The sequence below is a fragment of the Phasianus colchicus genome, chromosome Z, assembly GCF_987193195.1.
Source record: "Phasianus colchicus chromosome Z, bPhaCol1.hap1.1, whole genome shotgun sequence".
NCBI lineage: Eukaryota > Metazoa > Chordata > Aves > Galliformes > Phasianidae > Phasianus > Phasianus colchicus.
In genome coordinates, this window is record NC_143476.1 from 80330605 (window position 1) to 80355246 (window position 24642).

General features: G+C 34.8%; 1 protein-coding gene across 1 annotated transcript in view; it reads right to left on the reverse strand.

Annotated features, from left to right (window-relative positions):
* The window catches only part of WDR70 (WD repeat domain 70), a 138865-nt gene that overhangs the window by 76803 nt on the left and 37420 nt on the right, over window positions 1–24642 (reverse strand). Inside the window, exons 7-9 of the mRNA XM_031594528.2 lie at window positions 19390–19523; window positions 15533–15686; window positions 13389–13465 (exon numbers count right to left, since the gene is read on the reverse strand). Of these exons, the coding sequence (XP_031450388.2) occupies window positions 13389–13465; window positions 15533–15686; window positions 19390–19523 (365 nt within the window). The remainder of the gene's footprint in view (window positions 1–13388; window positions 13466–15532; window positions 15687–19389; window positions 19524–24642) is intronic.

Genomic DNA, 24642 nt, shown 5'->3' on the forward strand with positions numbered 1-24642 from the left:
CTTCCATTTAAGAAGTTTTCATTATCATAGATACTACTCAGTTTTGCTCCTTAATCAGGTATTTTCTGTCCTGGTGGACAGAAGATTTCACAAATGTTTTTTCTTGAAAAAAAAAAGTTTCTAAATCAAAAACAATTCCTTTCAAGAGAAATTATTAGTGAATAGTTGAATGATAAAATTAGCATAAAAATTAATGTTAATACCATCAAGGATGATAAAGCAATCAAAATGGGAATAATTTGGAAATGGCAAGAAGAAAAAAAATGCAAAAAGTCAATGAGGGACTGGTTAGTAACACTGTGTAGGCAGACTGATTTTGAAGAGAGATAACATACAACCAAAATAATGTTTTATTTTCATTAACGTACTACAAAGAAAGCCAGTAGGTCTGTTTGGCACCAGAATTTACATGTGGGCAGCTCTGCTACAATCAAAAGGATCCTGTATGGGCTTTTGCATGGCCTCATAAAGTTGAATAACAGATACCCAGAGCTCAAGGCCCAAATGCTTATCCGTAAGTAACTAAATCACATGCATGAGTTGATTTGATATTTATTTTTTCAATCACTAATTAAACTATATATGTATTCCAATTCCAGGTTTCTTATCCAATGTTTTTTGAGTTCACTATTTTATCTGCTAATTAAAGGATACATTTAATTCACCAATTTTGATGTGAAGACAACAAACGGTAAAAAAAAATATTGCATTCCTTCCTCAATAATCAGTTTTACAGCCACATAACCTCTGTTGAGAAAAAAAGTATTTTTCTTTTCTATTCAAACCTTGTTATCAGCTTCCAATCAAAGGATATAGTTACATCTTTCTATTAAATATTAAGCAAATTTCAATGGTGCAAAGTCTATTAATACCCTCTTTGATAGCTAAGTCATACTCAGCTCCTTGAATTTCTGTTAAATGCAAAATCAACATTTTTCTCTGAAATTTTTCATTTTTACTGTCTTTCAATTCTTTTTTTAGGCTGTTGTTACTGGAACTAGACTCAGAATTCAGCTGCAGTCTTAATGATAACTGCTGAGCAAAATACTAACAAAACATCCTTCAACAATGTCATTACTAAAAGTTAATTCTCCATGTACATATTTTTTATAAGATGTACATCTGTTCTTCTGTTCCCTCATAGTCAGAACTTATGCACAATTAACCCAAGATGACTTTTAGGATATGTGTCCGATTTTGAAAATATTCTTCTCCGTGTATGACCTTGCAAGCTCTTATCTTTACCCAGTTGACCAATCAATCTGCTTTCATTATCACTGACTACTATTAACTATTCATGTTTTAAAATACGTTCTAATTTATAAAAATACAAAAATTATGAATACGGCAATCTTATGAAACTGCACTAAAAATATAATGCTTTAATTACTTTCACTTATCAGTTTTAAGATCAGTCACAATTACGCAATCCAACTTACATGTGCTGAAGGCTGAACATGTATTTACAAAATTAATCTTTCAAGTTCAAAACAAAACTTACTGCAATTAATAGAAAAGTTTTGGATTGTAATTTACTGCTTGTAACATTCAAAGCTACAAAGTAACATTTTAAACTAAGTTTGATAAAATAAACAACAGAAGTTTTGATCACCAAAAAAAAAAAAAGAATTTTGTATGAGATATTCTATTGCACTTATGAAATGGGATTTACTAGGTTTAAATGGTATTTTTAGAACTGAAAGTATTTCAGATCAATTAGCATTCAGTGAAACCACACACATTTGAAAAGGCTACCTATTAAGAAACACAACTTCATTCTGCTCCAATTCATGTAATGAAAAACAAAAACTATCCTATATACAACTCTTCTATTTAAAATATCAGTGGGATTTTATCTAAAAATGTATTTAAATTACATGAGGAAACTGATAAGAGGAACAAATTAAAATTTTATTATACATACAGTGAAATTACCTGCAATTCAAACTGTCAAAAACCCAAAGCAAATATTTTTCTAAAATTTCAATCTGTAGGATATTAACTATCATTAGTCATTTACTGCATAACTTTAAAACGGAATCAGATTTAAACATGAATGGTGGGGATTTAATTTTATTTTCTTAGACATAATGCACGTTTATCTTCGTAAGCAAAAGCGCCAAAATAAATTCCTGTCTACCCTAGTTTAATTTCTCATTATCAAACAAAAACATTTGAGTTTGCTTTACTAAGGCTATTGTACTTCCATTTATTACTAGAATAATCAGAGAATTCTGATCATTAAAACAAGATGTGTATCTCATGAGAAAATTGTCCTTTAAATTGAGTTAAAGGTTAAAATTAACCCGTGAATACATGAGAGGAAAGAATTTCATCTACATGTAATAAGACATAATCAATTTTTCATGGGAGAAAACAGGAAAGGAAATTGCTAGAGTGAAATCTACTTTATAACAAAGTTATCACAATGCAAGTGTTTGCTCAAAAATCTATGTATGGCTCAAAAAAACATGGGAGATTTCCTACCAATTTTAAAAATAGCAAATTCTTGCCCCCTTCCCCATTTAATATGAAGCTGAACTGATGAAAATATTAAAGCTTCCAACCTCCTGTCATTTTTATCCTGCCAGAAGTTATTTACCCCTCAGGTCTGCTAACAAGGCTACTCAAAATTATTGTTCATACTACCTCAGTCAAAATGAACCAAGACCAGAAAAGATGTAATAATTAAATAGCTTTTGCAATCTGTCTCATTTTGTAAGGTGTTAGGAAACAATTCCCAAGGAAAGTTTATCTATATAATGTAAGTTTTACACAATACAGGTTTCAAGTGAAGTACTAAATTTTCTAGGACAAGAAAAGCAAATGCCCGCATTGAAACTATTGCCTTTGCATGCTAAGCAAATACATTTTGATTGTCTAGCAAAAGACAACTTCCTTCGAAAAAGTTGTTCCTTCTTGCTGTGGTCATTGCATAGATCTAAAGGGAACAAATTGTTTAAAAAGCATTTAAGTACTGTAAATATCTAAATTCCATGTCTGCTGGATACACCAAGCCTTTTTCTTTTTCAATTTCTATTTTCATTGTAAGATTAAGGAAAAGAAGGCACAAAAGAACATTTCAGCAATAACAGAATCGCAGAATCACAAGGTAAAAAGGGACCTCAAGAGATCATCTATTCCAATGCCACCTCCTCCCCCCCGCCACGAAAGCAGGTACCCTACAACAGGTCAAACAGGTAAGCACCCAGCCACATCTTGACTATCTCCATAGAAGGAGACTTCACAACCTCTCAGGACAACCTGTTCCAGTGCTCCATCATCCTAACCGTAAAGAAGTTCTTCATGTTAATATGAAATTTTGAAATTTCCTATTTTCAAGTTTCAAACTCCTTGCCCTATCGCTACACAGCACCAAGAAGGATCATGCATGAAGTCCGTGTCATATGTATTTGAAATAATGTGACAGAAGGTTTTTTTGTTTGGTTCATTAATTGTTTTTGATTTGTTTACTTTTTTCCTTCCTTGCAGAATATAAGTCCTAGCCATACTACTGCACTGGAAAATTTAGTTTTTTCATCTCAATATAATTTGCTTTCTCTTCCCTATAAAGCAGTGTGCTACAACTAGATATACTACACAGTGACTTTTTAGAGAATACTAACTTCGGATATCAGTATAAATGCTACACACTACAGTATGTAGCTTGTTTTAAAAAGTAAATCCAGAAACTATGCAGAAGCACAAGACAATTATACAGAAGCCTAAGACTGCAATTAAGTAAATATTTCTTAAAGTATTCCCTAAACAAAGACAGAATGCTAGTAGTTAGTTTCAAACATGCTTTGCCAACTGGTCTTCAAAATTGTGAAGAAAGGCAGTGCTGAAACCTAGATTCTAAGAAAAAATTTATACAAACCCTTTCATACTGGTCTTGGCACTTGTGTATGATTGTTCTCTGTTGTTTTCAAAGCAGTCAACTGATAAATATTCATTGTATTTAACAAGCATAAAATGTTTAACACTGATGCTGAATGTGCATTAATTTAACGGTATTAATTAGTAATATTACTAGTTACATTTATCTGAAGACTTTCTTTACTGCTGTGGTTTGCTTGCTGTTTTTTAACAACCAAAAAGACGGCATACGTAACTAGTTAAATTACCATATTTCTTCAAATACATTATAGAATCATAGAATCATTTGAATTGGAAAGGATCTTTAAAGGTCATTTAATCTAACTTCTCTACCATGAACAGGAGTATCCCCTGCTAGATCAGCCTGGCCTTGAATTTCAGTCTCCTAGCACGATCCCTCTCTGGGCAACCTGTTCCAGTGCTTCACCACCTTTATTACAAAACAAACAACTTTTTCCTTTTAGTTTGAAACCATTTCTCCCTGTCCTATCGCAACAGATCCTGCTAGAGTCTGTCCCCTTTTTCCTCAAAGCCCCTCTAAAAGACCACTATCAGGTCACCTCAGAGTCTTCTGTTCTGCAGGCTGATCAGCCCCCCAGCTCTATCAGCCTGTTGTCATAGGGAAGGTATTCAATCCCTAGGATCATTTTTGTGGCCCTCCTTTGGATGTGCTCCAACAAGTCCACAACTCTCCTGTACTGAGGACTTTACATCTTGACTCAGTACACCAGGTGAAGTCTCAACAGCACATAATACAGGAGCAGGATCACCTCCCTCTCCCTGCTGACCACATTGCTTTTGATGCAGCCTAGGACACACGTGGCTTCCCAGGCTGCATGGGCACACTGCTTGCTTATGTTCAGCTTACTATTCACAAGTACTCCCAAATTCTGCGGTTGTGCTCCATCCTTATATTTCCCAGCTTGTATTGATAGTGAGTATTGCCAGAACCCGGGTGTAAGACCTTGCATTTGGGCTGACTGAACATCAGCAAGTTTTCCTGGGCTCACTGCTCAAGCCTGTCTGGGTCTTTTGGGTGGCATCCCATCCCTCTGGTGTGTCAACCGCACAACACAGCTTGGTATGAACAGCACACTTGCTGAGTGCACACTTGGCCCCACTGCCAGTGTCAGTGATAAAGATATTAAAGAGCATCCATCCCAGTTTCCTGAGGAACACCACTTGTCATTGATCTCCATCCAGACACTGAGACATTGACCACCACCCTCTGGGCACAATCTCGCAGCCAGCTCCTCATCCACTGAACAGACCACTTGACAAATTCATATATGTGCAATTTAGAAAAACAAATGTTAGGTATAGCATCTAGACAATACTTCCACTTAAACTGACCTGTGTTAATCCAGATTCTGCTATTAGTTCTGTTTCCATACATGCAATATAAATGATACTTACAACATTGAAGAATGATAATATTATAGCTTCAGTTCTCCAACTCCTAACAAAGCTATTCCAGGCCTTGAAGGAGCTCTGACAAACTCAAGCATTGTATTCACTAAAAGATTGCTCAGGCTGACACTGTCAACATGAAGTGATATCATCAGACAGCATGTCACTTGAAGAGTGAGAAGTGCTGTGAAGGGAGAAATGCTATGTAATTCCAGTTTTTCGAAGGAGTCTTTCTTCACAGCCATGCAATTTGGAGATACCAGAACTTACTCTGAATCTGAAGTTATGGGGGAAAAATATAAAAAACCTAAGGAACAAGAATGTGAGCTGCAGTAGGTGGTCTAGCTCTGAAGATTATGGGACAAAGACCTCATCCAATGAAATAAAACAGGATCTCTTAGGCTGAAGTCATATTTCCATTTCAGGAAAGATATAATGGCATTATGGAAGGAAGATCAACTGATTGCTTTAGAGGCAGGAAACTGACTGCTGGCCACCCTCAACAGTACTATTCCAGACCTCCCTCAAATCTCTTTTCTAACAGGCTATCAAATCTTTATGTATTTCTGGGCCCAACTAAAGGAACACATGCCTAAAAACAGTGGTCATGAAAGACTCATACTGATAGCTACCACCTACACAGAGAAAGAAACAAGGCAGTAATAGAAGGAATATGAGACAACAGCTGCTCTAAATGTGAACATAATTAATATGATGGAATTGGTTAACATATAAAAAGCAAAGGGCAGTTGGGGATGAAAGTTATCAGATATATACTTCACTGAAATAACTTCATCTGTTTAACCGAAGACAGGTTTATCTTGAAGTATAATTTATCCCTAAACAACTTTTTGCAGAGGTCACGCAGCCAATATTTTTGAAGCTATTATTTAAATGAGTATGAACATTAACTTATTACAGGATGAGAGAGGGAAGGCTTGTGAGAGGAATTTTCTACTGTGAACCAGATGTTGAGCAACTACAGCAATGGTTGCTACAATGAAGCACAAAGTTCAGGACTGCTAAATTTCAGGTTTGGCTGCCGTTATACTTCTAAAAGAAAAAATGAATGAGAATAGGGACACAGAACACCTGTTGTGGAACATTTAATATCACTGAGCTTTCTTGCTTATTCATACAAAAATATCTATCACATTTGTGATAAGAAAAAATCCAAATAATAAAAACAATATTATCCATTTCCTCTTCCTTTGTTGTTTTAACATAGAAGTCAACTTATATTTTGGACTGATATAAACAAGATGTTAGTTTTGTCTAAAACACAGGATATTTTTTTTAATGCACACTGCTCAGGTATATCTCCACAGAGTGATATTAAGCTTTTACCATTTTCAAAATTTTCTTTCGCACAATGTATTAATGTTGACATCAGTGTTACTATAAACTTCAGTGCAGTTCTGTAAACGTGACATACCTTGTCTTAACTGAAACTCCAAATAAGCCTGAATAAAATGGTAAAAACACAATGATAAGTGCAAGGAGTGTGTTGAATACACTTTATTAAGCAGACAATATATAACACACTGATGCAGAAAGTACTAAAAACATTTATTCAAAAGCTTTGTTCAGCCTTACCTGGAACAGCAATATGTACATGCACTTAAAAGCAGGTGACAGGTATTCAGAATCTTTTAAAATATAAATTCTAGGTACCACACAACCATAAATGAAAAGATGAATGAAAGCTTGCAAAAGAATGCATTTTAAATTAGGTCAATAGCACTACGAAAAAGAGCTTTGGATGTATGCTTTAAAAACGGTGAAAGGCTACATTAAGTTTACAGACAGGGTTAAAGTTAGTAATGATTTCTGCAAGGCAAGCTTTTAAAGACAAGTTACAGCAGTCTCATGAACAAGACAACTGAGATTCTATACCTGCTTTCTCTTATGATACAGTTTTGTTCTAATCAGTTAAAATATCAGGAAACAACACTACACAGATCTGTGTATATGTGCACAAGACTTATTCTAGTTAATAAATACACTAGTATTAAAAGTACTTAGCTAAATTTCTAGGTTAATTACTTTTATTCAGCCATAAATAACATTAGTTATAGAACTGTTTTTTTTATTTCCTTCTGTAACTAACAAGCTAACAAACTGAAAAATTTGCAAAAGTACAATGAAACTGATGTCCATCTCTAACTCAAGAATAATGAAAATATTTGTATAAAAATAAGGCCAGATTTTTACTTTTTTAAAAAAGGTTATTATTATACTTTTTACACAAGCCATTGTCTGGAATACTTTTGAGAAAAATAAAATGAACTCAACCAGGAAAGGAAAGTTTTGCAGGGCACACCACCCCTAGTGACGCAGGCAAGCTAGTAACAACTGAAAAGAAGAAGGCAAATGTACATAGTTAACATTTTTGCCTTGGTCTTCTCTAATAACTGCTCCTCACAGAGACCTCAAATGTTTGGCCCGGTAAGAGAGGACTGGGAAAGCAATATCTCTCCCACTGAAAGCAAAAATCAGGCTCGTGACTACCTGAGGAACCCAAACATTCACAAGTCTATGAGTCCAGACAAGATGCATCCCAGAGTCCTGAGTGAATCAGAATTATAGGGGCTGGGACCTCTAGAGATCATCAAGTTCAATCCCCTGCAAAGCAGGCCCCCTACAGCAGGCTGTGAAGAAGTTCCTTCGCATCCTGGTGCGGAACTTCCTATGCTTCAGTTTATGGCCGTTTCCCCATAACCTGTCCCCACCGACTGCTGAAAAGAGGTTGGACATGTCCCTTTGATTCCCATACTTAAGATATTTATAGAAGTTAATCAGATCCCTTCTGAGTCTTCTTTTCTCACAGCTGAACAGACCCAGGTCACTCGGCCTTTCCTCATAAGAGAGATGCTCCAGGCACTTTATCATCTTTGTGGCTCTCGCTGGACTCTCTCCAGGAGATCCCTGTCTTTTTTGTACTGGGGAGCCCAGCCATTCTCTATGATATTTGAAAAGTTGTGGCAATCAGGTAAAGACCTCGGTGACTGGAAAAAGGCAACATCGCACCCATACTTCAGAAGGGTAAAAAGGATGATCCTGGGAACTACTGACCTGTCAGTTCAACCTCTCTGCCTCAAAAGATCATGGAGCATTCTTGAAGCTATGCTAAGGCATTTGGAAGGCAGTGGGGTGATACACGAAAACCAGCATGGTGTCACCAAGAGCAAATCCTGCTTGATGAACCTGGTGGCCTTTTATGATGATGTCACTGTATCAGTGGAAGGTAAGAGCCACTGATGTCATCTATCTGGATTTCAGTAAGGCCTTTGACACAGTATCTCACAAGATCCTTCTCTTCAAATTGGAAAGATATGGATTTGATGGGTGGATTGTTTAATGGACAAAGAACTGCCTGCAGGATCGAGTCCAGAGCGTGGTGGTCAATGGTTCAACATCTGGAGGGTGATCAGTAAGGAGTGAGGTCCGCCAGGGGTGAGTGCTAGGATTGATACTCTTGCTATCTTCATCAATGACACTGACAATGAAATTGAGTGCACACTCAGCAAGTCTCCTGTTGACACCAAGCTCTGGAGTGCATCAACACACCAGAGGGATCTACCTAGATAGGCTCAAGCAGTGAGCCCAGGAGAACCTCATGAGGTTCAATCGATACAAATGCCAGGTCTTGCAACTGGGTGCAACTCCCACTACCAATACAAGCTGGGGGATGAAAGGATTGAGAGCAGCCCTACAGAACAATACCTGGGGGTACTGGTGGATGGGAAGCTGGACATGAGCCAGCAATGTACCCTGCAGCCCAGAAAACCAACCATACCCTGAGATGCATCTAAAGAAGTATGGCCAACAGGTTGAGGGAGGCCCACTATTCTGCACAGCTGAGGCCTCATCCGGAGTACTGCATTCAGATGTGGAGTCCTCAGTAGAAGAAAGATGTGAACCTGTTGGAGTGTGTCCAAATGGAATGGAATACCTCTCCTACAAGGAGAGGTTGACAGAGCTTTTCAACCTCTCCTACAAGGAGAAGCTGAGAGACGTTCTTCAGTTTGGAGAAGAGAAGGTGACCTGATAGTGACCTTTCAATATCTAAAGGAGAGCTACAGAAAGAATGAGACAGACTCCTTAGCAGGGTCTGTTATGACAGAGCAAGTGGAAACTGTTTCACACTTACAGAAGGTAGATTTAGATTAGATATAAGAAAAAAGCCTTTTGCAGTAAGGGTGGTTAGGCACTGAACAGTTTGCCCAGAGATGTGGCAGATACCCCGTCCCTGGAGACATCATGGTGAGGCTGGATCAGCCCTCGGCTTCCTGATCTAGATGTACATGTCCCTGTTTGTGGTAGGGAAGTTGGACTTTAAAGATCCATTCCAACTCTAAGGATTCTATGATTCTATGAACTGAACTGCTCTAAGTTACACATATTCACTAAAAAATCACAGTAGCAGACAAGCTTTCACAGGTTAATACGAGAAGTTTTCGGAATTATTTTATAATTCTCAGGTCCACAATCTGACTCATTCCACTGTGTAAGCTGACCAGTTGCTGTTTATCATATATACATGTCAGAAGGAACTTTCTTTTTTCTTATGTACTCTTTTCTGAGTTAAACACTGTGCCCTTGAACAAGTCATACAAAACACACTGAGACTCCCTGCTGGTAACCCATATATCTACAGTCTGAAGATTTTAAAAAAATTTAAATAGCCTAATAACAACAAATTAGAATAAACTATCATCAAGACTTACTCACGGGATTTGTTTAGAAAAAAAATAAAACCATTCTAAATGTCATGAATAAATCAGAGACAGACCATCTTTCAAAACATTTCTTTTACGATAGCAATCCTAAGAGCCTCCTCTGAAATTACTTTTTAGTTCAGCATACCACAACATGCTTAATCACCTGAAATCAAACCAGACAAGCATATATAACTGCTGTCTCCAAGTAACAATTTCAGCTTTAGCAAGTTCATGTTAAAAGGAAAAAAAAATATGTATATAAAATATCTATACTTAAAGTGTCTAGATGAAACATTCTTACCTGAAACCTCTATGTACAAAAGCCACACAAAGATGTACTGGGTTCTACCTCAGTGACTGATGACTTTACAAACAGTTAATCTATTCATATTAAAACTCCACCAATTCCAGATATAAAGTCACTGCAGAAACATCATGATATTTCAAAAGAATACACACATCATTTTTCCTGAAATTACTGTCAATTTAGAAGGTTAAACATCTACCTACATCTAAACATGGATTCAGCTAACTCACTGTTTAGTCTTTGATAGCAAGAACAGTGCTGACCATAGTGGTTTATTCCCTTCATTATCCACAACTGTTGTACAAGGGATGTTACAAGAGAATGCTTATTGCTTTTCCAGTTTAATCTCCTAGTTGCTTTTTTTTTTTTTTTTTTTTTTACCCTCAGCATAAAACAAGTTTTCACAGAGACTCTTCTCTATTTTTGCAAATATTACATTAAGTGCTAACCTATTCACTTAAAAACAAACAAACAACAACAACAAAAAACAGTACTACAAATCAAGGAAACACATTTCCTCACCACAGAAGAGTTGAGTGTAAATAGTGGAAAAAATGCAAGAGAATAGAAAGATATAACTATTAATCACATCCATTACCAAGTTTTATGCAAGATACATAATAATCAGCATAAAATACAACATTCTAGTTTTCTGTAATATTTTACAAAAATCCAGTTTATATATTGCTTTCACCTGAAATTCAGAAAAATCTTTGTCCTTCCAGTCCAGATCAATAACAGCCCATAATTGCATCTCTTGCACTGCTCATTTTTTTCTTTAAATTTCACAGGTGTGAAAGTATTCTAATCCTACCTTGCTAAGAAAAATGCTCTCCTAAATTACTACAATAAACAAATCTTACAGCAGATATTCCTCCTCACTGAGTAAATCACTAGACACTATCCTCACTTCTACTTGATCATTGTAAAAGCAATAACAAAACTCACCACCAAAAACAAGCCAGAAATTCAGTTGCTGTATAATATCAACAACTATTGCCATTTACTAATGGAACTTACATTTTAAGTGGCGTTATTCATTAACAAACATATACAAAACATAATTAATGAAATTAACAGTTTACTATATTTCTTTGTATTAAGTATTAAACTTTTTCAAGCTCATGAAACATTGCAGTAATTCAGTGATCATCTCTAATCAGACTTCTTTATTATTTGTGTCTAGTTCCAGTCTTAATTATGTAGTACATTCTGAAGATCACAACTTGTTGTTACGGAATTTCACACATTAAATACTGTCTTTAAAATGTAAGTCCTGTGTTGAAAATTATCAATCTAAATAGTTACTTTTCATACAACACATCAAAATCCTAGAAATAGTGATCACCAGTAAAAAAAAACAGAATGAAAAAGGTTTAAAATAATTCTGTAATGTCAGCTATGTATGTGCCTCTGAAAATGCAGTTATGTATCCATTTATGGTATTGGTGTACGCAGATTTTTATTTACTTGACCAGAGCATTTCAATTCACAGCAATTTAAGTATTAGAGATGTGGAGAATTCATATTTTATACATTAGTTATGCAGTTATTTACGTAGGACAAAATTAGACGATCTTGAAAATGTATAATGTCTTAATATATTTTTCACCATTCAGAAAGCATTCAAACTAATGAAGCTGTACTACTCTCTCTACATTTAAAACAAACAAACAAACAAACAAACAAAAAAAGCCATTTTAAAATATTCTAACACAAAATCAGTATTTCTATTATTGAAACCACTTACAAGCGATACTGCAGGAACTGCGGCTATTTAGTCTGGGGAAAAGGAGGCTGAGTGGAGACCTTATTGCTCTTTTCAAATACTGAAAGGTGCTTACAGTGAGAGCGGGGTTGGTGTCTTGTCAATGGTGACAGGACAAGAGAAGACAGCCTTAAGTTGTGCCAGGATAAGTTTAGGTTGGGTATCATGAAAAACTTCGTTACAGAAAGGGTTGTTAAGCACTGGAATAGGCCCCCCGGGGAGGTGGTTGAGTCACCATCCCTGGATGTGTTTAAAGCACATTTGCTCAGGGACATGATTTAGTAGAGAGTTGCTAGTCAGGGTAGTATGGTTAGATTGTGTTGGACTCAATGATCTTTAAGGTCTTTTCCAACCAGAGCAACTCTATGATTCAATTTGTACGTATTTTTATGATTAAATCACTCCATGAAACACATTATAGATATTTACTTTTTTTTTTATTTTATTTTTTACTCCCAGTAAAGTTTGAGTGGAAACTCTGAATTTTTGTTTTGGAATCATTTATTCATGTATTTGTGAGTTAAGCTGTTAAACTGGTCCCCTTAGGGAACAGGAAAAGTCAAAGTAATTGATAATTGGAGTTTTAGGTCTACTACTGATAAAGAATACATCAAAAAGCAGTTCAGTCTTCCAACTTATTGTTACTCTGGAGCAAAGAAGACTGCATAGCTAGAATGTCAGTCCAAAAACCATTCATCAACTTGCTACTGACAGCTGCAGTAACCTTCCTGATAAATGAAATTGCCTCAGAGACATTGTTTAGTTTGATTCTTAGCACAAACATCAAGAATGAGACCATAAAATCATTTTTACCAGTCTCTCTGATACTTGTCAAATAAGATTAATCAATATTCAGTTACAATTAACATGAAATTTCCAACTTCCAACTGAAATACTCCTATCTTCCCCCGAAAATTCATTCATATGAGTCTATACACAAGAACTACTCTTAAGGAAAACTCCAGGACATTTAAGTGAGAATTAAATTTTGTTCAAGCATTTTTGTAAAACCAACTTTAATCAAATTCTTTCACGAAATACCAGAAATTATTTTAAGTCACAAAACTAAAACAATACACACAAAATATATTGCCTACAGCCTAAACAATTACAAATTTTTGCTTCTAGAGCTTACTGAAGGTTGTCTTGAGCACTTGATCAAGATTTAAAAAGAAGAGTTTTAAAGTCAACTGGGCACAACATTAAAATGCAAATCCTAAAAAGTTAAAAAAAAAAAAAAAAAAAAAACAACAAAAAACATCCCAAAACAAAATTGTCAAAGATATGCTTCAATACTCACCCATCATTAGAACATGTCAAAAATTCTTCCTTTATTTTTGGATGCCAACAGCCTGAATTAAGCATTGCTGTATGACCCTAAGGAAATGAAAGAAATATATAAAGGTATTCTTAAAAGCTGCTATAACAAGTCTTAAAAGTTTTTGTAAATTTTACTCCAATCCATTAAGGCGAACTATGGTAAAAACTGAGGGCAGAATCAGAACCTCCTGAAGAATGACTGACTGAAATTACAATGATTTGACAAATTTTATGGATTGTGATCCATTTAATTCTTCATGTTTTCATTTTCAAAATATAAAACCCCAGATATTCTCCTATTCATATTTTTTCCCCTCAGAATAAGGCAAGGAATCATATTTCTACTTTTTAACTTGGCAAAATTGTAATGCAGGCAGAGTAAGGACAAAACAACATGCACTAACACGCTATTGCACAGATTGTTCCAAACTACATAAAAAAATTGTTCCAAACTACATAAAAAAAATAAGAGGAATGACAAGAGTTATCAGGAATGACAGAATACACATATTCAATGCCAAACTGCAGTACCCAAAGACTGTGTTGGAAAGAACTTAAGAAACAGAATTCTACCATCAAGATGGACTTAATTTAGGCAAGTTATTCATAAAAGATTTTATGCTGCAAATTGAGTAGATAGCCCTATCACCTTTGAAATTAAAAAAAAAAAAAAAAAAAAAAAAAGAATCAAACGATCAAATGATAATTCCATTATCACAATGTCACCTACAAAGAAACATTCACAGAGAACTCTAAAAACTACTCTTCCTCTACTAGGATTATTTCAGTTTGTGCTTTAAGCATAAACATGGAGAGAAATACTTAATAGTTAATGGAGCAATAAAAAAATATTTTAGCATTTTGACTGTTGTATCACAATACACTGGAATTACAGAAGTTTACAAGAGAAAGAAAATAAAGAAAACCTGTAATAATTTTTAAGTAAACAAGGACTAAAGCAGATGTTAGCATTTGGTGGTTTTATATTTGTATCACTTGCCAAAAGAAATAGTGATCAGACAAGAATAGCCTCAGGTAAAACAGTATTTATCCTAGTTATTTGGCACTATGCTTTACAAGCAATATATAAATCAATTTTGTCATCAGCTTGAGCAGTAGATACTACTTTTTCAGGCTCTTAAGCTATTTATAAAACTGACCTGAATTTAAATAACCAATGTAAACAGAATCCTTGTCTCACATAGTTTGCAGATGTAAGGATGCAAAGTGCTCAAAGCCCAACAACAGTCATAAAAATATTTCAGAACTATGAATCTGCTGTTCTCCACTTGCATTTTTTAACTACTACTAAAAACGTGCACATTGCTGCTCATTATTTTTTACAAGACTCAGAGAATGAAGAGATGAATTTGTCATAGCATCATAGATATACTAGTTGGAAGAAATCTCTGGAATTCATCTAAGCCAGCCTCTCACCCAGAAACAGATAATAGTCAAGATTAGAGCAGGCCAGCTTGGTCTAGATGGGTCTTGAAAACCTCCATGGACTGAAGTTCTGCAGATTCCATGGATAACCCATTGCACGACCACCCTACTGAAAAGCTTCTGTAGCAACAAATACCAAGAGACCTCTAGTTTAATACCGCTCTGGTTTCAAAAGCATTTGGCTACACCATTGTTTAAACTTTTTCCTAATCCTTGTGGTCTACTATCATGCTGCCCTGTATTCTGCATCAGACTAAAAGGGTACAGATCCCTTCACAGCACAAATGCTTTAGATGTCTGGTTTTCTTCTCCTGGACTTCTTCCAGTTTCTCCAAATCCACCTTGAACTGAAGGGCCCAAAATTAATCCCAGAATTTCAGACGTGAAACAAGGAGCATGATTAGAAGGAGATAGTAACTATCTTTTATCTGCTGGTCACATCTCTTATTGTAGCCCAGTTTACAGTTTGTCTCATTTACAACAAAATGAAATCATAAGCTCATATTCAGCCCAACATCCATTGTCAGCTGAGTTCCCTGCTAAGCTACTTAGTTCCTAGTCGGTATCACTATACACGACTATCCATCCCAGCACCAGGGCTTTGCACACTTGTTCATTAACTTCATGAAGTTTCTCATTACAAAACAAATTGAATGCAAAAAGAGAGACTTTACTTACCTTGGTATTTGTCATATCCACGATATATTGGTCTCCTTTTATGCATTCCATTACTGGGAAACCATCTCTGTCAAGAACTTTTGCCTGAGAGTTACCAGAGACAACCAGAATGACATCTCCCGTGCTACTATATTGTAAAGATTTTATTTGGTGACTGAAAGAAAAAAAAAAGGAGAAAAAAAGAAAAGGTTTCAATTACATTCAGTTCCTGTAGGCCAGTATTAACACAGAACTGTCAATAGTGAGAAAATACATGGCAGAAATAGACCCATATATATTCCTATATCAAAAAGAAATCTGAGATTAATGGATTAAAACTTTTTATTCCCATGTGTCCAACTTTCTTATTCAACCAAAGAGCATATCAAACAAAAATATTTACAAAATTGGCACCTAAAATGTCATCTCTGGCAAACATATTTACTTGAAGTACACTTTATAACTCCAGTATATATCATATGCAGCTCTTCAGGCCTGAAAATTCTTTTTCACTTGCTCAAAAGCAATACCTGGATTTACAGTAATCCTCAAAGTATTACAAAAGGATGTTGGAGACCCACACAGAACTCCATTATATATTATATATCAGGAAATTAGTAACATATCATCATTCTCTCACCCTTTTCTGGTTCAAAGCTACAATTTCATGAAAAATTCAGATAAAATAAAATATACCACTGAACCTGGAGACATGACAGTGGAGAATGATTTGCCTAATTTACTTTACCTTAAGTGATTATTCATTTGCTGTACAAATCTGCTGTATGAGTTTGGTTTTTTTTACATACATCCTACCTTGATTGAAAAAGCTTGGGGGAGAAATCATGGAATAATATAAGGATGACAAAAGCAATTAAATTAAAGTCAGAAGATAGCTCACAAAACAGAAACCCCTTTCCAGTCTCAGTGATAGCATCAACATCATTTCTCAGCATTATTCTTTATGTAGAAAGCTCACTGCATTAACATATTCAAAGCAGATACCTCCTGGTCTCCCTGCTAGGCTATACACCATTGCAAGGATGGCCAAATAGACAAACTAGTGTATCCTGGCACATTAACAAAAAGCGTACAATTACATTACGTTTTATTAATACTTACCCTGAAGTTAAGTTAGTTTGAAAATAGATATCAGAATGCATTCATAACTCTATTTGGATTCTCATGGCATCCAAAGCATGCTCAATAAACAAAGCAACACAAAAAATGTTATTCCAGTACATTACGAAATAATATTTTTGTGTCTTTCTTCTGGTGAAGAACATAAACCATGTGCATTCAAATCCTAGTAACTTTATGGAAAGAACTTTTTAACCTAAAATTTCACATCAGTAAAATTAACACCCAGATGGTAGACAAAACAGCAAACAATTTGCAACTAAATTTAGTTTGTGTCTTAGTATTGAATTAAAGGCTGACTCAGCAGGAACTATTATTTACTGAACTTCTCCTTGAACTAAGATAATATACAACACACCAAAAAACTTACAATGCATGTTTTAGAAATTCTGCATTGACTATAGTAATGTAAGTATAAGATTCTCATTCAAAAAATGTATGACAAAACTGGTAACGTTATGATTCAAAAGCCAAGAACTGCCTGAAGCACCTTATTATGTAATACAAACTGGAAGCCAGTTTGGCCAAAGTATTACAAACTCCAATTTTTTGTAAAAATAAGACACTCGAGTCTGAGAATTTTTGAAACAAATCAAAGGCAATGTCTGAAAAAGCATCCTGATTGTAAAGAGAAAGAGTGGATACCTGTAACCACGAGAGAAAAGAAGGCCAACTGTATTAAGCTGAAACACTGAAAAATTTAAAAAGAAATTCACAAGAGAAACAACATCTAAAATATTCTCTGCAGACAACCGATAATTGTAGAACACAGCTACATAATTACGTTTCAACAAACTTTGTTTTCATCTTAGATTTACACTTAACGTTCATCTAACAAGAAACCATACCTAACTGTACAATGCTTAGTACAATGGAAACATAAGCCCACTAGTCAAATCAAATTAAAAAAAAAAATTAGTCTGAGAAAAAAAGTATTGCCACAAACTCTAAAAGCAAACAAACACCTAACTGTGCAATGTGGCTTTCAAAAATTACATCCAGAAAGAGGTTCCATAAGCAAGGTATTTGAACAGCCCAGAAATTACCACTTTTCAGATGTTTACTGGAGCATGATCAAAAGCAAGACTCTACAGGGGCAATTCGTAAGAAAAAAAATTGGTTCTTATTAGTATTAAAGCAAGAGTGTTGGAAAACTTACAGAAGCTATTAATTTTAATAGAACTAAGCATTGAAAAATATAGGTTTAAAGCTTCAAAATCTGCATAGTATTTTCATAGTATTTTTTGCTGGGACATGCAGATTATACATTCGCAGAGACAACTGAATTCTACACATTTAACACTGTCTTACAATTGCCTTAAATATTTGCACCTTAAATATTGAGGTGGTTTTAAACTGCTATTTTTTTTTCCCCCAGGCTTTTTTAAAAAAATAAATTTGTCTTAAATCAGAGGAGAAATCAAAGGTAATACAAAAAATTATGCTATAAACTTGATCCTGGACAATATGGAATTGTTTTCAGACTTTTTATTCTCAAAATGAAATTCAATATATGGCCCCAAAACTACACTTGTGCTAACACCTAACACTTCCATACCAGAACTCCTCAGAATTCTTTGAAATTGAAGTATGTGAATGCTAACAGCCCTTGCAATAAATTCTATAATGAAAAAATAAAATAAGAATACACACACACCCAGGCACAGGTTATATAAGACTCTTCACAGCGCTCACTGGCATACCTCAATATATGAAATAAGATTTACTTGTTTTAAGATCTTTTTACCAGTCAGAGCTGGGGTTCCAGCTTTATATTTATTACATGACACAGAAGGTATATGTAACTTGTATATTTTAAAATCAAAATTATGACAAAACAATTACAATATAATTGAAATTGCTATACCTGACAGCAGTTAACTCTGCAGTCACAAGATATAATTTTTAATATTATATTTAAGCTTTCAGACCTTTAAGTCACACTTCAGTGTACTTAAACTACAAGTGTCATTCACCAAAAACATTCTTCCTTGATTTGCACGAAATACAGTGCCTGGAGTAATAAAAATAAAATTCTGATCTGCCAAACAGACAAAAATTCAGGTTCAGTCTTTTCAGAAAATAATGATTAAAAACAGACATTCCAAGTGCTGCTTACTGCCTAATAAATTTCTATCCCTTTTAAGTGAACCGAATCATCTTATAAAATGTTCCTCATTCATATAACATTAGAAAGTATTTTGCTATAAACAACTGAGCTATTAATATATGCTTGCTTATTTGAAAGTTAGCTGTGCAGAAGACATGGCCTTCTTAAGGAAATCTATATCCCAATTTTCTGAAATTAGTAAACAAACTTGGTAATAAAAATGAGGTCCCCATCCCATCTACAGAAATACTGTTGCAGTAGTAACAGAAATTCTGTTATTCCTTTAGGCTATTCACCAATGGTTAAACTGCATTAACTCTTCTCTTCCTCATTAGTTTCATAAAAGGAAAGTCCATATGAAAAGTGTAGTCCATTTGTTTTGACAATAAGAACATCAGCCTGTGTCTATGAGAGGCTCACAATCTGTTTGCTGACATGTTATTAACAATTCAATCTGCCAATTCCCTTGTAGTTTTCTAAAGAGAAAAAATATGCAAGTTCCTGGTTTGCATTCCATTTACCACATGAAGTGCAACATCAATCTTTTAAGTCACTTTACAAGGTTTCTGTGTGTTCTGTCAGATTAACATAAGCATTCTCGCAGATGAGAAAAGAAGTCTTTTCATACCATTCACAAGGCTGGAGTGACCGAAAAGCTTGGAGGGAAGCATCCATTCCAGCAAAATCCCAAAATTTAACATCGTAGTCATATCCACCAGTTATTAAACGGGCACCAGAGGGATCCAATCCCAAAGCAGAAACCTACATACAAAAAAAAAAAAAAAAAATCAGCCAACATTTTTTTTTTTTTCTACAGTAGTTCAAATGGCACCAAAATATATAAAATATTATTAAAAATTACAGCGTAATAATTTCTTACTCTTACACTTCAGCTATGTTTCAGTTTCAAATTCTCATTATCTTGCTAATGTACAATGTACATCGTGTAAAAAGGGCATGGAAAATGACAGCAAAAAGTTACATAATCTGAAGACAACAGAATTAGGATAAGCTTCATTTCTCAGAAGAAAACTGTGCCCTGCACAAACAACAGTTGGAAATATGGCATTTAATATCCATCAGTGTAAAATGTGCACTATTGTCAAGTCAGCTCATATGTGCATATATGCTCACTGGTTAAATATGACTTCTGAAGCATGAAAATAATGTAGAAAGTTGAAATTTAAATAGCACAAATTAAAAACTTATCATTTTAATTAAAATAGCCCAAGAAGCTTTCAAAATGCATTTATTTACCAAATTAGCTGCATAGGGCTACTAAATACCTGGAGGAAAGGGTAATCTCACATGTAATCCTCAAATTAAAAGTTCATTAAAATGGAGTTTTTAGCAAAAATTCTATTTTAAATCTCTACTTCAAGAACTCTTTCACAGCAATGTTCAAATCATCCTATGTAGAAATGCTAACAACAGAGGAGTAACAAAAGTACTTCATCAACTAAACATTCTTTCATTTACCTTCAAAAAACTTATTCTCTATTCAGAAATTATAATATCTACTACTATGATTTCAAGCATGATTCAATCATGAATACATGATTAGATCGACAATGTGCTCAAATAATAAAGAATGTTAACTCTCCAAAATTTAGTTGTCTAGATCAGATGGCATTGACAAGAAATGTCAAAAAAATCCAAAAGAAAGAGCAAAGACATGTTCAGTTTTACTCAAAATTAAAATCAACCTAGGAATGTTAAAACAAATGGAAATGTTTTCATGTAAAGACAAAGTTCATATTAATCAGATCTAAACTCATTTTTAGGTCTGAACCTTCTGAATCCAATTTAACTTCCTTTAGGCACAGACTCCAGCAAGAGGACTGTTATTAACAATAGGACAAAAACACAGGTGATCTCTCATACATAAGATACATAATCATTAGATTCAGAAACACTTTCAAAAAAAGGAAGGCAACCCTCAGCACAAGAAAGTAAAGTGCAGTAACAGAAAGAAATTGTTGAAGAAAATACTCTGAAATCGATTTAAAGAAATGAGCCAGAAAGTTTTAGAAAAAAAAATATATATATATTCCAAGAGCACTTATACTTTAGAACATTAAAACAAACAAACAAACAAACAAACAAACAAACAAACAAACAAATAAGCCTGGGCTGTATACACAATAAAAGAAAGGAAAGAGCAAAAAGCACTTACTTCTGAAAGTCTGAAAGTAAGTCTAGTGCCTGGCCACAGGCTAGTATCACTGGAAAAAGATCAGGCCAATTACTTCTAAGTGTTTAAAGTCAAAAAGTCCAGATATTCCTGTTCAAAAATTCTAATAATGTGCATGCTGTTCTCTGTATATACTTCGTATACCTAAAAATCACTGTGATTCAATGCATGCAGAATCGTCACATCAAAAAACTTAAGGATGTATTAATTGACTGTACTTTTTTAAAGCTTTAGTCTATACATGGGACTACTGAGACTTTTAAAACTTATGTAAGTTATTGAATAATTCCCGCAAAAAAGCAGTATAAAAAATGGAGTTTTACATGAGATATTCTCTTCTCAGAGTCCAACTGAATAATTAACTAACAGAAAATAAAAGTTTCAATAAAAACACCAGTCAGGAACTGTACATCTTAATGGATAAGTTAAATTTGTTTTGCTAAAATTAAGGTTTCCTTAAATGAAAGAGTGGGCTTTTTTGCTTCACGTTTGAAAAAGTTTGTTTACATATTTTTATCAACAACTAATTTCCAGTTGTCATCTCCTTAAGGATCATGATGCTCCTTCATGCAATTCAAACATACGATGATATGGTTGTAGAAAGCACCTTCAGAAAAAAAAATTAAAAAGAAGGATGTTGCAGAAGCGATGCTGACTGCAACATGCAGCAGATATCTTATTCTAGTTGTCCTGGTTTGTTTTCAAAGTGTCCATTTGAAGAGATCTTCTGCTTTAAGAGAAGATTCAAAACCCTATTATTCTAAAGAATGTAAAGAAGCAACACCTAGGCAAATTCAGTGTTATTAATAATCTAATGAACATTTCTGTATGGGAACTGCTGAGTCAGGGCCTGAACCTCTGATTAGTCACCTGAGGCGAGCAATGAGTCAGCCCTGGGAGCACAGGTGAAAGCAATTCACCTGTGCTGCAGGAAGGGGTGGAGCCTGGCTCCACCTCTCCTAGACCCATTTAAGAGCTGACTACCAGTGGGGAAGGATCTCTCTCTCTTTGGAAGATCCACTCCACTGGACTTTCCTGAGCGAGCCCACAACATGGGTAAGCCTCCTATTTATTCTCTTTGTCTCGCTGTGCCTAACTCTCTTGCTTATTTCATTATTATAACATCTTAATATTATTAAATTATATAATATTCCTTTATATAATTTTCATTGATTATACAATTTCCAAACAGATCCAACTGTTTAATTTTACTTCCCTGAATAAAATGTTCACACATGCAACTTTATGTAGTAAGAATGAGTTCAACTCCACTTGCCACTTATGTCACAGTGACATGTTTGACTTATAAACGAAATAGATGCAGTGCCTTATACATTCCCAATAAAAGGCCTCTCTTGTAATCTATGTACAAATTTAAAGCCCTGTTCATTTCATTCATGATTTCTAAAATGGACACTTCAGATATCACACTAGACATATTCACATTAATGAGGCACACAAATCAACAGACCTAAGTATTTTACTCCATAATAACTACTATAGGAAGGAGCAGCTGTGATATGAGAAGTGATGGAGAAGTGATGCTGACTGCACACAGAATACATAATCAGAACTATTCTGAACAGTGTGCTTTCTCTCACATACCCACTATGTATCAAAAGTGTCAGGAGAAAAATATATATATATATCACTGAAGTTTCACTGGGAACAGTAACTCCTATTACACTGTACAAACAAGGCAAGTGGGAAATTAATCAGGTTTCTGGAAAGACTCTCCAGCCTGGGAAATCTTTTCTGAGACCTTTCAGCTGCACAGGAATATAGTCATCATCAAACCCAAAATCATTAGATTGAAGAGGTACAGATGGGACCTAATGTAGGAATACAATGAGAAGAATTTAAAATGTCAGTGGAATACACTGATATCAACATATCAGGTTGTTCCCAACCTTATACAACTGTCATTTTATGCATGTGCAGTTTCATTATTAAAAAAAATATACATAAAAAAAAGTCCTTCACAGAAGAACTGTTTTCTTTCCAGTGATACATTTCATTCACTGCATCCAATCTAATTTAAGTATGCTACGCAGATCCACATTATAATTCACCTCTGCTCTAGGTGATGACAGCTGCACTCTCATGAAGTCAAAAAACCTCAGAAGTCTTCCAAAACTGTAACTTCCCCCTTCTTAAAGCCCTTTAGTTAGAAATAACATGACCTTCCACTTTAAGAAACCAGTAAAAATAAAAACATTTACCAGTTTAATGTTGGGGAGAGAGGAAATCAAATTTACATAATAAAGATTTTTCCAGAAATGTATTCAAGAAACATACTACAGAAGCAGTTATTGTAACAAGAAAAAAATGGGAAGGCAGTTTGCCCTAGACTGCAAGTGATAGTAGGCAAAAAAAAAATCACAAGCACCAAGTGCAAAAAAATCTGCTCTACTTTTTTGTTTTTGGTTTGCAGTTTAATAGGGTACATCTTCTACAGAGTTTAAAATTCAGAGTATTTCTCTATTTCATTAATATCACACTTATTAATTTCTTTCCACCCACTACATGTGTATACTATGAGAATGCACATGACATGCCTTATCAACTCTCCACACTCCAAGATTCAGCATAACAAACTGTGATGCAAGATTATTGAATATGTGCTTCTGCAAATAACCATTTCTGAAAGCTTATAAAAACATTTGTTCTTCACTGATAAATTTAAATCTCTACTAAGTTCCTTTTGAATGTATATAAATAATACAAGAGGCCTTAAACTTAAAAGTTATTTAATGTTTTAATTTGTTATAGCTGTTAATTATTCACTAATTTTATGTAAAAAAAAAAATAAATTATATTACTGAATTTAAAACTAGTAAATGTGTAACTACGAGGACTACTCCAAAAGTAATGCCTCCTATTACACGATGTTGGGCCTTGACTTCAGAGCAGGATGCTGTGGTATGGCAGTAAAAGTTGGAGCTTCCCGCTGATATCCTGTTAGATGTTGTTGCAGTGAGATAGAGGACAGCAGAGGGGCAGTCTGACATAATGGCATCCAACATGGAAGTGCATATGAAGTAAGAGTGTGACATCAAATTCCTCTGTGCTGAGAAGTGGCACCTACTGACATTCATTTACACTTGCTGAACATCTATGGAAACCTAACTGTGGATGTGAAAAGTGGGTGGGTGGTATGTCTCAGTAGTGGCAACAGCAGGTCACCACTGCTGGTGCAGATTGTTACGGGAGCAGCATGAAGGTTCTTGTTCAATACCAGCAAAAATGCACAGCTGATGGTGGTGACTACATTGCAGAATAGTGTTCTGCATCTGAGAAAATGTTTTATCAAACAGTGTTATCGTGCTCTTTGTATCTGTTGTATTTTCCACGGAAATGAATAGGAAGCATTACTTTCAGAGCAACCTGCATCCTTAATTACATAGAAATACATTTGCTCAGATTATTTAAAAACATGCGTAAATAGTGTATTTCTCAAAAGATTCTGTGTTTTATTTTTCTTGCCTACTCCTGTCCAGGACATTCTCAGGCATACTATCAGTGCCAATTCCAGTAACCAGCTAACAAAGCTTTCACACTGATAAAAATAACAGGCGCTCTAGCATTATTTTCTTGTTGAAACTTAAGTCATGGCCTGAAGTGAAGAAGATAAACAGTAGCAGCATGTTTTTTTATGACCAAAGAAGAGTAAAGGGAAATGATCTG